At 34.2% G+C, this 16,604-nt stretch overlaps 1 protein-coding gene across 2 annotated transcripts in view; it reads right to left on the reverse strand.

The window, feature by feature from the left end:
• Micu1 (mitochondrial calcium uptake 1) overlaps positions 1-16,604 on the reverse strand; it is a 224,095-nt gene that overhangs the window by 117,550 nt on the left and 89,941 nt on the right. For both annotated transcript variants that reach the window (XM_013156817.3, XM_063238651.1), the window contains exon 5: positions 6,991-7,034. In XM_013156817.3, coding sequence (XP_013012271.1) covers positions 6,991-7,034 — 44 coding nt within the window. The remainder of the gene's footprint in view (positions 1-6,990; positions 7,035-16,604) is intronic.

The raw sequence follows: 16,604 nt of genomic DNA on the forward strand, positions 1-16,604 counted from the left end.
TCTGTTGGCTTTTTTAAAGCAAAAATTTCCTTACTATGAAAGGAATATAAGTAGTATGCCTTACTAATGAGATTAATAGGGCAAATGAAAACATGTATCACAAGCAAAAACAGTAAAATTCTATCTACATACTCTTATTTAGCAACAGAGAAATCTAAATGAATACATAATAAATGCACTAAGAATTTGGACACGACTGGCCTCAAAGTCTCTCAAAAGTGGGAGGAGGCATAGTATAAAATCACCTACTTAAGAACATTGTAGCCTAGCCTACCTAAATTGAAGAAAATCTAGGCAGTAAAAATATTTGGAGAGTTATTATACCTTGTCCCATGGGACTTCCAGTATACATCTGCTAAATTACATTTCCTTCATCTTCAATACACTCCCCCACTTTTTTTTGGAAGGAGAGGAGGGTGAGACAGCACCTTGCTATATACCCGGACTAGACTTGAACTCACTATGTAGCTCACTTAGGCTGGTCTCAAACTTGTTGTAATTCTCCTGTCTCAGCCTGTCAAATGTTGGGATTATCGTGTGCATTACCATGCCTGGCACATTTCACTTTTAAAAGACAGGATAGCTTGTGACTTACTATACATGTCAAAGGGTAATACTGAACTTTGCTTTATACCAGACTTTTATTTTTGAGATAAGATAAATAATCACAACTCAAAGCATTACTACAACACAGAAAGAAGTGGGCTCATATTCTCCCTAGAACTGAAACTTTTCCCCAAAGGGAGTGATATTTTTTAGGTCATTTGTCAGTATTTTAATTGGATCTTTCATGGGTGGGCTTGTAGCTTGGTGGTAAAGCACATGCTTAGCATACATGAGCCCCTGGGGATTCAAGGAAGAAAATAAGACAGAAAACAGAATGTGTGTGCATGTGCATGCCCCTGCATGAAGATAAATGGTGGAATCAAAATGGACCATTAGTTTCAATGAACAAATTTGTGGTTATTATACTTAAAAATGGGGGATGAACTTTATAGTTTTTAACAGAGAAAAAAAACTGCATCAAAGTTCTAGAAATTGTTATTCTTATTGAAAGAAAAAACATGTATATGTGTATGTATATGTATATAAAAATAATAGTTAAGAAAGTTTTAAAAAAAGAAATTGTTACTCTTTGCTTAAGAAAAAATTTTATCTAGACCATGTAGTTTTCTACTGTGACTTAAAGAAAACACTGCAGTGTTTGATTTGGGCAAAGTCATGTAGTGCATGTATTGGAACAGAAAACACATAATTTCAATATTTGGTTTGCGGAGGAAAACAAGGAATAAGAGAAAATAGGAAAATGAAGGTTATAACCAACTGAAAGAAGCTATAACGATAAAAGATAACTAAATGATTAAATGACAAATATTTGACAATAATATAAAGGTTCTACTTGGAAATATTTTAGTTAATAATAATACTTAGAAAATGCTCTAGTAATACCAATTACTAGACGCTAAAAAATTAAAGAAAATACAGTTTTCTTTAAAGAAGTAATATAAAGTACATAAAATGACATTAGCAACATAATACATGGATATTATAGCATATGTTTTATAAATTCATGATATATTTACATTAAGACAAAAGCCAAACTATATAAGGTGTCACTGAAAAACAGTATGTTTAAATTTTAAGAAATTTTATTACAATAAAAGATACATGGCCATTAGTCCCCCTCACCTCACACATGCTTATCCCATCATTCTTGCCCTTTGTAAAGCAATTTCGAAAGTCTTTTCTGTGAATCTTTAGTTATGTTCTCACGGCTACCTCAATGTCCCAAAACAATTCAAAATATTTACTTCTAATGGTCATTCTAACTTTGGGAAAGAGCCAAAAGTTGCATGGTGATAGATCGGATGAATAAGGTGCGTGGGGCACACCATAATCAGTATATGAGGCTGCCTTTCTGCTGGATGCTGGATGTTTGATCAGACCTTGTAAAAACACTAAACAGGACTTCTAGAATTGCTTTAGAAAGTAGTAAGAATGACCGGATAAAAGTATTCAAACTAAGGGGAGGTACTGCACTTTTAGAGGGGTTAATGGCAATGTGTTATTTACTGTAAAAAATCTTTTAAATATAACCATTCACTATTTTTTTTTTTAACTTTTTATCGGTACCGGGGATTGAACTCACGACCGCCTGCTTGCAAGGCAGGTGCTTATGCCGCTGAGCTAAATCCCCAGCCCCGCATTCACTATTTTTGATTCCCCCTTTTTTGCATTACCATCTTAATAGTGTTAACAAGATATTAATAATTTTCAAATATCTCGTAAGAGAAAATTAAACTCTTTCAAGCTTTAAAGTTTAAAAAATTTTTAAACTTATCTGAATATTAAAAAAAATAATACCACTTACCTACAAAACACATTCTTAAAATCAACACCTATAGCTGCCACAGTTGGGGGGGGGGGTAGAAGAGTAGTTAGTCTGGACTGAAGCCGAGGCCTCAGGCATACTAGGCAAGCACACTGAGCTCATTCCAGCTCTGTTTTCACATTTGACTTTGAGACTAGGACTTGTTAAATTGCCCAAGCTGGACTTGAACTAGTGCTCTTTCTGCCTCAGCTTACTCAATAGCTGTTATTATAGGCTGCTACCACTTCTTATGTAAGACCTGTATTAGCAGGAAGTTGTGAAATGCAATAGATGATGCAGCTTCTGGTAATAATATGGTTTATAACTTTTTACAAAAGTCCCTAAAGAATTAGCATTCACTAACATAAGGTAGTAATGGGCTCTGGGAAAAGATTTCCACCAAATTCAAAAGCCACCTAATCTAACTCAATTTTACTATCAGCTCAAATAGGAATGTTTCACTTATTTCTTACAGGCAGTTTGCTAGGTAATTAAACAGAATAGGATAAAAGACAGCAAAACAAAAAATGGTTACCCAATTATTTGTCAACATAGTTTGGCCATTCTTTTCTACTTGGCATCCAAAAACAAATAAAAACACCCCAGGAAAATACTATTTTTACTTTACATTTGTTACTGCTTTCAATTACATAAAAGTTAAATACAGTTCAACTGCATAGACGTTATAATTCAATTAGAGGGCAATAAGATACACTAACACTGGTTAAATAATAGTTTGTTAAATGTTATTTTAAAAATTAAAACAATGGCAGCTTAAGTAATGGAGGCTAATGATGGAAGTAAACCATTTTTTGTCTAAATATTTTGCATGTATACGTGAGATCAGGGGTGGGGGGAGGAGGAAGAGGGAGAACACTGTACATTTAAAGCAAATCTAGAAGGAAATTCTTCCAGGGTGTCTAGATTTTTGACTATAGTCTGGTAATAATGCATGAAGTTTACTGTAATTAACTGCACATACATGGCTTTTCAGCAAGAAACTGCAAAATTTACATATTCTAGAAGGTGCTATTTAAGAATTAAGATTTTCTAACCAAGAGACGAAAGTCATTAAAATATAAGAAAAACAATAAGACAGTTGAGTAAGTAATGAACCTCATCCTAACTATTCAATGAGGACTTTATACATAACAAAAACTCTGGAAAAACTTTTAAATTCATCAAACACTGGTTTTTATACACCTCATCATTTAGCATTTTTGAATAGAAACTACTTCCTTAAATTTCATGTGAAACAGAAGATTATTCATAAAGACATAAACCGGAAGAGAGTTCAACATAAAATCTTATTTCAGAAACCTAATCATCTCTTTACAACAATACCTCAAGTATGTATTTTGTGGTTTGAGCCAAAATAAACTTTCTTTCTAAAATGTATTTTATGGAAATTAGTATAAAATTTTAATTAATCTGGGAGAGTCAATGCACATATCAAAAGGTACATGAATGGAAACTGAACTGTTTAGGTACTGCTAGGGGATAAGCTGGCTGGCTAAGGGTTACTGGTTCAATTCTACACCTCCTCTTTTTAAGAATCTGTTCCTCTGCTATCATAAAGTCAACTTTTAAATTCCTAATTTTCATGTAAGTTGTACTTTTAAGCATTACACACTAAATCTTTTCTTCCATTCTCCAATTCAGAATTTTATACTTCAGTGTACAATAAATGTTTGCACCTTTAACCTAGGAAGTCTGCTTTCTAAACACAGAAATAGTACCATTTTTGTCTCACATGTTGTTCAACTTTTTTACATGGTTTACATATGTAACAAGAGAAAGCAATGTTCTCGTGCTACTGTGGATTTCTTCAGTGACCAAAAAGAGTTATTTTTTAAATTGACTTCATTATAACATTTTATTGACTTAATGAATCATACCTCCATGGAATATACAATGGACCACGAGACTTTTGGCAAGTCATCAAACACACTGGGGACCTCCAGTGTGCTAGGCCTATGCTGCACTCTAAGTAACATGGAGACAGGGGAAGGTCCTGACCTGCCACAGATTCTGAAATCAGACCCTAACACCAGAGACACAGCTCAGTGGCAGAAGTGCCTGCCTGGAAGCACAATGTCTTGAATTTGATTCCCAGTACTTAAAAAAAAAAAAAAAAAGAAAGAAAGAAAGAAAAGAAAAGAGAAAACCCAAAAAACAAGTTTGAAATCAGACCCTGAAATCAGTGCCTGTAATCACTTATGAAATGGATATGGTTTTTATCCTACAGAAAGCAAAGATACCACTAAGGGATCAGAGAGCAGACGTGGCTGTCATGCAGTGAAGCCAGGACTTTGAATTGAGGTTTTTCTAACATCTAGTTCAATGCCCTTTCCTTCCGATCATTATTTATTTTAGAACACATGACTTTAAAAGGTAAATACACACAAATGGAGGCACTGAGGCCCCGTGCCACCTACATGTGGAAGGTAATTTTTATGTGTTGGTTGAGATTTCTCAAATATTAAGGCAGGCACTCATTCTTTCCAATGTGCAAAAGAGTTTTAACACATATCTGCTTTCCTTACCAGGTTAAGGGGCTTTATGTAATAACGTAACAACCCGCACATCCCATTAAAGGCAGTTAACTGGGCAGACTTCACCCATTTAAACCCTCTTAAGATTCTGCCTTTTCCCTATGTTTATAGCAGCACAATTTGTAATCGCCAGATCTTGGAAACAACCCAAGTGCCCATCAACTGAGGAATGGATAAAAAAGTTGTGGTATTTCTATACAATGGAGTATTATTCAGCTATAAAGAAGGATCACATTGAGATATTTATCAATAAATGGGCGCAGCTTGAGACCATACTCATAAGTGAAATAAATCAATCTCGCATGTGTGAATACCGAATAGTTTCCCTAATGTAAGTAATGATTCAAATATATAAAAATATGTGGTAATCATGATTCCCCATTAGGTGGCCTTGGAGCCTTATAAAGTTTTCACTCATTAATTAGAAAGGCTTTATTCTGGGCTTCTTGATTTGAAAATATTTGAAGCTAGAGTATATGAAGTTTTATCCAAATATTTCAAGGAAAAAGACACTATGGTAACTACTATTAAGTCAGGTTATATGGTGGTGAAGTACTAGGTTGTTGAAACAGTCATGCTGTGACCTCTATTGTTATATTGTTATGTCCTGTTTTATCTCAATCTCCCCCTTATTGTTTTAAAAAAATTATTTAGTCATTTCTTATGTTTGTCTTAATTAAAGAAAAAATTCAAAAAATTAGGATATATAAATAGTAACTCTTTTTGATTTCCTATTAACTTGTTTTGAAGTCCTGTAGTACTCCCACGATCTTGTTTTGACTGATTAGACTCTGTTCCATTCTATATGGTAGTATCAAGTTTGAAGACATAGGCAACTACTTTGAAGACAATAAGATTCACTAAAATACCCATTCTGGTTTGACTATTGTCTTCTTTGGAAGTCCTGTAATGTTTACAATGCCTAAGTTTTATTGGTCTTGTTCTCTACTGTTTTGTCCAACTTTATAATATCTAATGAGATAGACAATTCTTTTTAAGGAAACAAGGGACAACGTTGATAACCATTGTTGATAAACTTGTACTCTGTTCTACATCATGTGCTATGTCTATCCTTGGTATTGACTGACAGCTTTGTTTTGCCATATTTGACTGTATTCTTCCCCCCCCCCCAAAAAAAAGTAATAAGCACTAAGGAGTAATGAAATCCAAAGTGTGTGAATTTTGTTGTAAAAAAGAGAGGGAAAAAAAAAAAAAAGAAAAAGAGCTCTAACGGATATAACAGCAAGTGTGTTTAGGGGTGTTAAATAGCTGACTGTATCAATGTTTTTGGATCATTGAACACAGCTGTTTGCAGTCTAAAAAAAAAAAAAAAGATTCTGCCTTTTCCAGCCAGTCCATGATTTTCCTTCTGATTTCTTTCCCTTTATCCTCTGTAGAGCCAGGCCTGGTGTACTTTCTTCTTCCTCTTCTGTAAAACTGGCCCTTTACTTTTCTCTCTGACCCTGTGTAACATTTTCTTTTTTATTTTAAGAATTTAGCCTGAAAGGGAAAACCATATATGACTACTGACTGAGATAATAAAATTGAAAGCTTCCTTTTCTGTACTTACAAATGATTCACTACGTGAGTTATTAAGGTAAGAAAGAATCAAAATTAAGTATAATGCAAATATATGTAAATTTGGAGTATTTTTCATAATCGACACAAAAGCATTATAAGAACCTTTGTACTTTTAGAGGTAGGATAGCTGCTATATGTTATCATATAGTTTAAAGAAGGTCAAATCAGATGTCTTATAAGAAATGCAAATTAATACCGTGGGACTTAATCTTTATGACAACTATTAAGTTAACATGCAAGAGTCAACAACTAAATTAGCCCTTAATATAGAGCAGGCAACTCATCAAAATTACCTGATATGGAAAAAATATAAAAGAAACTGCTTGATTCTATCTATAGGATCATTTGAAGGCACAGATCTCTTAACCTATGCAGACTTCTTGACAAGAGAGACAAGTGTTCTGGAACCTCTCATACATAAGACTAGAAGAACCTGAAAATCTTAACACAACAGGATATATACGTGTGTGTGTGTTTGCTCACCTTTCCATCAAAGCGTTTTATAATATACTGATCCAGGCCCAAATCTGTAAAAAATAAATAAATAAATAAATAAATAAGTAAGTAAATTTATTTAGTCCCTGGTAACTCAAATGAAACATAAAAATAACAGCTCAATTTTGCTTCCAATCATTCAAATTAAATGTCAACATCTACACAAGCCAGGCGTACTAGTGCACACCTGCAATCAGCACTTGGGAGGCTGAAGCAGGATGACTGCCATGAATTCAAGGCCAGCCTGGGCTCTATAGTGAATTCAAGGCCAGCCTGAACTACACGGCAAGACCACATCTTTAAAAAAAAAAAAATCAGCAAAAAGAAATGTTTTGCCCCACTTATAGATTTCAAGTATTAGTGCTAAAAAGAAAATACTCTTTTACTTTATGTTTCAAAAACATGAAACTCTGTAAAGGTAACAGTTTTATGTGCAAGCCTATTAAACAATAGAGCCAAACTAGATCTCTAGACCCCCCAGGCTGGTATTTTCTCATTAAATCACCTTAGTTAAAGGAAAAGATACTAGTTTAATCTGAATGTAAATTTTTTATATCAAGTTAAAGAGTTCAATATCAAAAGAAATGTGGCAACCAACCCAAAAGGCACAAAATGCCAATCTTACTATTATACCCCCACCCAAGGGTGCTCTACGACTGAACCGCATCCTCAGCCCGTTTTATTCATCTGTTTGAGACAGGCTCTTGCACCTTGTCCAGGATACCCTCACATTTGTGATCCACCTCCCTCAGCTTTCCAAGTAGCTGGGATTACAGCTGTGTGCCATGGTACACTGCCTAATTCTACCTTTACTCTGGAACACCTCATTTTGAATTCTAAGCTCTTTGAAAGATACAAGTAAACATATTAAGTGCCCTTGAGGGCAGGGACCTTTTGTCCTTGTACACTATTTTATCTCCAGCATGTGAACAGCACTTGATCAATAAATATATGCAAAAGAATGAACAGCATACAGTTCTTGTCTTAAAGAGTCACAATTCTGTTAGAAATATGTAAGGATATAACAATTAACATTATAGGGTAGCAGACATTTGACTCAAGAGGATGTGGAAGTTTTGAGAGTGAAGAAATAAGCTCCCAAATATAATTACTTTTCTTGCATAATTACTCGGTTCTTTGTTTCAGTTCTGACTGTATTCATATGAGCTCAAGTGTAAGTATAGGGCCCACAGTGTTACCATAATCAGATTTGATCTGCTCCCAGAAGAACCTATTTGTATCTCCACTTCTAAGTGTTTAGTTATACATTCTATGTATTTTAAAGGTGCTTCATTTTCTAGAATCTTGCCCTGAATGCACTGAACCACTGACTATAAAATGAAACATATAATTTAGGAAACTAAAGGGAATTTTAGAAACAATTCAAATTTTAAACTCTGAAAAGATACCAATCAAAAGAAATCGTTATATTTAATTAAAATACATTACTTATTCTTCTCTATTTTTCACCATATAATCAAAAGATGGGATAAGGTAACCTTCCAGACTACTGACAAAAAGACATCAAGATGGAAAATTAGAAACGTAAGAGAAAATGATAGAAAACAAAGAGAATTCAAAAGGTTTTAATACCTTCAATACCTTTACCTATTCACAAATAGGGAAGAAACAATCCAAAAAATATTAACAAAAGCTCTCAGAACTAGAGACAAACTCAAAGGCCTTACCAAGTGTTCTAAACAGGATGAACACAAACCTACCTACATTAAGAGTATGCTCAGGAAATTTAGGAATACCAAGGAGAAGAAATTCCCAAAAATTTCAAGGAAATAATAACTTTCTACATTCTTAAAAAGGAATAAGCATTAGCCTAGACTCAGATGTCTCATGAGTGAAACTTGATTCATCTATGATAGGTGATACGTTGTATACGCTAACAAGCAGCACTGCCCAACAGAAACAAAGATGAACAACAAATATAAGTCATATACAACTAAGATTCTAAGAGTTACCTTTAAAAAGAAAAGAAACATTAATTTTATTTATTTTTATTTTAAAGAGAATGGAACAAAACAAAGCAGATTAGAACACAGCAATACAAGCAACACAGGATTTCAAAATAAGACAATAGGAAATCAACACTGGCTACCATAACGTCTCTTAAGAAACAAATTAATTTTAGTATTTTATATTACTGAATATATCTAAAATAGCTTCATATCAAGTAGTAATCAAGAGAAAATATAAATTAGATGCTATATATTTTTTGTAGTAAGTTTTCAAAATGTCACATTTTAAGGGGCCTGGGGATTTAGCTCAGTGGCGTAAGTGCCTGCCTTGCAAGCAGGCAGTCGGTACCGATAAAAAAGAAAAAGACAAAAAAAAAAAAAAAAATCAGCAAAATGTCACATTTTAAGTATAAATAGCTAGAAGCTATAATACTAAATAGCACAGACTTTATTTACTTATTTATTGGCAGTACATACTGGGGGTTCAACTGAGATGCTTTACCACTGAGACACCTCCCCATCCCATTTGATTATTCATTTTGAGATAGGATTTCACTGAGCTCCCCAGAAGAGTCTCAAATTCTACTGCCTCAGCCTCCCTCAATGCTGGGATTACAGGTTTACACCACTGTGTCCAGCTGTAAATGGCACAGATTTTAAATTATATGGTTAATACAGTACCTAGAAGAAATAGAAATGTCAAGTTTAAAGTTTAGGTCATTGTTTCTGTGAAATGGTCTGGGGGGATGAAAAGATGAGTTTTATGCTTCCCCTTTTATACTCTTTGTTATAGTTTAGGAAATGTTCTACCATGTGCGTTTTAAAATCATAGGGAGCTATGTAAGGACAAGTTGGCTCTTACGGAGAATTCTTATTTATAAGCAAACACTGACATACAGTGAGCCAAGAGTTTACTAATTTTAAGTTTGAAGAAATTATTTCACCTTAAAATTTTTACTTCTTGACCTGCCAAATGAAAAGGATAATTGAATTAGATCAATTTTGTTTTGTTTTGTATTTTTTCTTTTTCTTTTTCTTTTCTTTTTTATTTTTTTGCTGGGACTACACTGGAGACCCAAACCAGAGCCTTGCACATGTTAGGCAAGTATTCAACCACTGAGCTACATCTCCAGTTCTTTTTAAATTTTGAGACAGAGTCTCACTAAATTGCCTAGGCTGGCTTGGAATTTGCAATCCTCCTGCCTCAGCTCCTGAGTACTAAGATTACAGCTGTCTGTTACCAGACTCAGTTTAGATCAGTTGTTTATGGTTAGAGTTTGAGAACATGGAAGGATGGTGTAATATAAGCTTCCTACTACTCTATCACCCCTAATTATTCACATTAGGGGAGAATATAGAGCATAAAATAAAAATCAGTATGTATAGTTTGAAAACTCAGCTGCCTTCCAGTGACATAGTTCACCTTTCATTTCTTATACCCAAAATCTTTCCTCCAGCTTAGAAACAATGGACACTATATTGTTTTTGCTTAGATGCTTCTTATGACCCTTAGGCTTTTCTCTAAAGAAAAGCCATTTAATAGTAATAGTATATAGTAAATACTATCTTCCTCTTTTTGTTAATGAGGAAGCTGAGGCTGGGAATAGTTGAATAATTATTTTCTGAGTAAGTCTAACAATTTTTAAATTATGGCAGTTACCTCAAATCCCATCTAAAATAAGTGAAAAGTACAGACATTCTTAAAACAACAGTCTTAGGCGTGGTGTTACACACCTGTAATTCAGCACTGGGGAGGCTGAGGTAGGAGAACTGTTGAGTTTAGAGGCCACCTGTCTCAAGAAGACAAAAAACAAAAAACAAAAACCAACCAAACAAACAAAAAACCCACCATCAATCTCACTTTAAGTATCAGCATAAACATTTAAAAGGAGAACTTGTTTCAAAGATGTTAGGAACTGATTTTATGCAGATCATTTTGCCTAAGGACAAAACAGCAAACTGATCAAATGTTTTACTTCAAGATCTATAAAGTATAGAATTTCAGTAAAAGGAAAGTGAGCTACCTCTCAAAAATTTAGATTCATGTTCCAGTTTAGCACTTGAATTTACCCTATACATTTATTAAAATGTTGTTTTTCAGCAACTTAAGCTAACATAAACTGGCAAGAGAAAGTATAATTCTAGTCCAGATGAAATAGTATAGTCACTTGGTTTTATCTTGTCCTAATAATCACTATAATAAATTACTATTTTATTTATTTATTTTTTGTGATACTGGGATTGAACTCAGAGCCTTGTGCATGCTAGGCAAGCACTCTACCACTGAGCTACATCCCCAGCCCTAATCACTCTAATAAATTACTATTTATTAAGCATTTGTTGTAGGCCCTGTAATAGCTGATATAAATATTTTGCAATTTTCATGACCATATTAGTTGTTATTATCATCTCAACTTTACAAATGAAAAAATTAAAATTTGGAGATAAATAATTTGTCTAAAATCACGTATCTGTATTTCTACTTTCTTCTAATCATTTTCATTTATTCTTGCCCACTTCTGATTGAATTCATCATTAGTGTTCCTACCCCTAAAATATTAATCTTAAAAGTTCTTTCTTGGATTCCATTTCTTTTCATTGTATCATTTGCCTCAGGAACTTCATTATAGATTTATGATTTGCCGCAGACCCAGAACAACAGGATAAACTAAATTAGAAATACAAAAGAAAAAAGTCAAATTGGTAGAGGGAAGAAGGTTGCCAACAATAAAATTTTGGAGTATCCAGTTTGAAATGCTTAATGAAAAGAACCTCAACTCAGAATTCTTTATTTCAGTAAAAATATACTTGAAGAATGAAAATAAAACATTCTAAAATGAGGAAAATTTAGAGAATTAATCACTCAGAGTCCTGCTCTAGGACATTTTATTCTTTAGAGAGGAAATAAGAGCAAAGGAAACTTGGCACTTAAGGAATAATGAAAGAACAAGAGAAATGGCTAGTATCTGTATCTATATATAAAATATACTGCCTTCTCCTCCTGTTTGTTCTATAAACAATATCTGGTAGGGTTTTCAAGTCATATGGATGCAATGCAAACATCACCAAAATATGAAGTGTGGAGGGAGTTCAAAGGTGATATCTATATCCACTTGAAATGATAAAATATAAATATAAATTATATACAATTCTTACAGCAATCAATAAAATCAATATATTCAGAGAAGTATGTTGAAACCCCCACCAAAAAAATCAATAAAAAATACACCAAAAATATCAAATAATCCAAACAGAAGACGAAACGGGGTGAGTAGACCTAGATGTAAACATATCAATAATTATGTTAAATATAAATAATATGAACATTAATTAAAAAATAAAGGCTATCATACTGGATAAAAGGATTCAATTACATGTCCACAAAAAACCTATTTTAAATATAATAATACAGATTTAAATATAATAATAAATATAATAATAATAAATAATAATAAATATAATAATACAGATTTAAATGTAAGTGGAAAAAGATAACGAAAAAATTAACCAAAAGAAATATGAAACATCTATATAAACATTAGGGTATGAAGATTTCAGAGCAAAAAAATATTAAGAAGAATTAAGTGAGTCAATTATGTAAACAGAAATTTCCATTCACCAAACAACATAACAATCTTAAAGAAGTGTGCACCTAATAATAAAGTTTCAAAATACATGAAGCAGGAAGATTGACACAACTGAAAGGATGAATACACAAATTCACGACTGAAGTTAGTGAAAGGGTTTTGGCCCAGACAGGACTCTGTAGCCAGAAAAGCCTCAACCAGAAGCAGGAAGCCCCTATCTCCCCCGCCCCTAGGAATTTACCTGTGATGCCATCTTCCCGCCCCTGGAAATTTACATATGGTGCCAAACCTAGGACCAATGGGCTACCTGTGCATCCCTAATGCCTTTCTTAGGTTCCACCCCAAACCAAGGCTATTTACATAGCCCCCCCCCCACGTGTCCACCGGAGAGATCACTGGCCAGCGTTGGGGGGGCGGGGCCTGGCCGCGGGGGGGGGGGAGGCGGGGGGGGGGCGGATATCTCTCTCGGTGTTCTCAGAATAAAGGCCGCTTTTTGTTTTATACTTGTCATCTTTTGGAAATATTTTTCATCTTTTGGAAATAATCCTATCAGTTAGAAGTCAGTGCACTTCTCTCAATAACTGACAGAAAAAGTAGACCAGAAATCAGTTAGGATATGGCAAGGGAAAGCAGATCAGTGGCTTCCTAAGACTTTGAGTCAAGGAAAAGAAGAAACTAAGAATTACAAACAGGAATGACAGCTGGGCATGGTGGTGCATGCCTATAATCCCAGCACTGAGAAGCAGAGGCAGGAGGATCACTGGGAGTCCGAGACTAGCCTGGATTACAAAGTGAGCTCAAGGCCAGATTGAACTGTATACCAAGACCTTGTCTCAAAAAGATGGAAAAAAAAAAAAAATAGCAAGGAGGAAACTTTAGGGGGTATGATGTTCATTATATTGATTGTGGTGATGGTTTCAGTAGTATATACATATGACTAATATGTAAAAACTCAGTAAACACTTTGTAAATATGTGCTATTTATTTGGTAATTATACCACACTGAAGCAGCTGAAAAGAGAGTATAATCAACAAGCAAAAGACTGATACATTTGAGAGTATTAATACCAACAACTTCTATACATTAAAAATTACCACAGACAGGGCTGGGATGTAGCTCAATGGTACAGTGCATGCCTTGCATGCACAAGGTCCTGAGTTCAGTCCCTAGTACCACCAAAAATTTTTTTTATCATGATAAAAAAACACAAGCCCTTAAGCAGGAAAGGTAATGCATATAATGGATTTTAATAGAGAATATATTAAGGGTTTTTACTAATCAAGAAGAAAATCACAGAGAAAAATAAGTGGAAAATATAACAAGCAATTCACAGAAATGGCAATATGTGTAGTCAGTAACATACATATAGGTAAGCCTTAGTAGTTGTTAGTAAAATACAAAATAAAACCACAAAGAAAGATACAATAATTTATTCACATCAGTTTCCTAAAAGTTTAAGTCTGATAATACCAAATTACAACAGGAATGCAGAGAAAGAGAGTCTCATATATTCTTGGAAAATACAACACATAAATTATTGTATCTACTCTGGAAAAAAGTTTGGCAATGTCTAGCAAATGTGAAGAGGAAGGACGCCAGCAAGTCCATTTCCAGGTATAAGCTGAAAATCTTGCAAATACATAAGAAGAGACTTAGGCAAGTGCAGTACTGGCATGGTAGATTATTGTTCTCAAATACTCATTTCCTTCCCCTTGACCTCCACGAGAAAGGTCCTTGACTTCAGGTCTATTGTATGACTTGCTTTGGCCAGTGGGATATCGCCACTTAGGATTTGAGTATCCCTAAAGTGGCTTTCGGAAGGTTGGCTTGCTTCTTGCACTTCTGTTGTCACTATGACAATACACCCTGGACTAACTTTTTTTTCCTTTTTATCCTTGAAATAAAATGGATTTGAAAAAAAATTAATTTAGTTTGATCCATTTGGCTTCAATTCATATTATTTTAATCCCCTTAGATTATCTTCATCACATGCTTGTAAATCTTGTGTATCAGCAAGTACAACAGTAACAGAGGGAGCTAACACTGAGTGCTTTGTTTTAGATACAGTTTTTAATGTATATTAGCATTTTATTCAGTCCTCCTAACAAGTACATAGAACAGGACTGGTCAAATAATAGTCCTCAGGTCAAATCCATTCCATGGTTCTTTCCTTTTCTTTAATTTTCTAGCCTCAGAGCTAAGCCCAGTGTTTACTATTTTGCCTCCAGTCTGCTGAGCCTTAACTATTTACCATCTGGTCTCAGAAAAACTTTGCTGTCCTGTTTTAAGGCACATCAGTTAATGTCTAAAACAACACTGCTGTTGGGTGTGGTGGTATAGTCTGTAATCCCAGTATTCTAGAGGCTGAGGCAAGAGGATTTCTGTGAGTTCTAGACCAGCCTGAACTACTCAGCAAGACCCTGTCTCAACCCCCTCCAGCGGGCGGGGGGGGGGGGGCGGGCACTGTTTTGAAGGTGCTTAGATTTCAGAACTCTCACAGTAGAAACATCACACATTAATTTTTGGAAAAAAGAATGGTGTGACACATATTCCATGTAAATATAGTAGTACATGTATTAATTCCTATATAATGTTCTATGCAAGTCACAGAAAATTTCTTCAGCAAAAGAACAGAAAGTAAAGAATTCACGTTTACAGGCCATATATAATTTCTGTTCCAACAGCTTAGTGGTTTGTTTGCTCAAAAGCTGCCACACATAAATGAGCATATGTATGTCCATAAAACTTTTTAGGAATACTGAAAATTAAATTTCATATAATTTTAGGTGTCACAAAATATTATTCCTGTCATTTTCCCCTACTCATTTACAAATGTACAAACCATTCTCTGTTCATTCGTTATGCAGAAACAGGCTGTTAGTTACAGTGGCCAACCTCTCTCTAGTCTAACAGAACAGCAAGACAAAAAAGCCAAAATAAAAGTAGAACACAGTAGATAAGTGGCAAAGATGTTGGTGGAAATATCTTTAAAATATATTCACTGTACTACTAAATCAAGTACAAACTTGTGTGTCACTAACTAATGATACTTTAGGTTAAAACTATCATTAAATGCATGAAAGGTCATCTAGAGAGAATATGGGGTTCAGGAGAGCTAAATTACAGTAAGATATGATTCCCTCTTTTTGCATCCTTTTTTATTTTCACCTATGTAGATAAAATCACATCAAGGTGAACAGGCTCAAACAGACGGATATGGTGGGGAGGAAACAAAGATTCTCTCTGCAATAGGTATGCTTTGCTCTGAGCAAGTTCAAGCTTTCGCACATGGAACGTATAAGGCTTTCTCTGTTGTTACTAGTTATCTAAATAAATCACTGCCTGGATATGCACAACTGGTTACTCTAACAGTGATAGTCACTCAAAATCTATATTGAAGCAACTGCCTAATTCACCGTACCCAGGATGGCAATGCCACACACACTTTACAGAAAGGGAAATAAGACATGTTCAAGTCACACACACAAATTTTTTTTTTACCTTTAATGTGTTTTCTTTTTAACCATGGCTACTCTACAATACAGCGGTATTCCTAGTCAACTTTTCACTTTCAAAATCATCAGATTGCTATTCATTTTGAAACTGCTTAATTTTAGAGTTTCACATAGTCTATGCTTCATCACTATTTTTGAACAGTTCTAAAACTAAAACGTACAAATTTAGATCTGTTGAGTATCCTGGGATACAGTATGTGTGAAGTCATGACAAAACAAAGTTGAAATATGAGCTACTGGCTATAGTCCAGGCATATGATGATAAATTTAAACTATAAAAAATCTACAGCAAAACTCTTTATTTCAATTCATGTAAGAGTAATACATACTTTACTTTTGCTGTATCAACATTTATGGGAATTCTTGCTAAGGAGTAAATGAAAATGAAGCCAATTTCCCATTGAATTTCATTTTAATATATTAGAATGTCCCCTCACGATTATCATGTCAGAAGAAAATTATTCATTATTCTGACTTTTTATGAAAACTGGAATGTATTTGGCATATTAGACATTTAGTAACTTCTGTT

This window comes from Cavia porcellus, unplaced genomic scaffold (assembly GCF_034190915.1).
Source record: "Cavia porcellus strain 051 isolate PalLab524CR breed Dunkin Hartley unplaced genomic scaffold, mCavPor4.1 scaffold_28, whole genome shotgun sequence".
In the NCBI taxonomy this organism is placed as follows: Eukaryota; Metazoa; Chordata; class Mammalia; order Rodentia; family Caviidae; genus Cavia; species Cavia porcellus.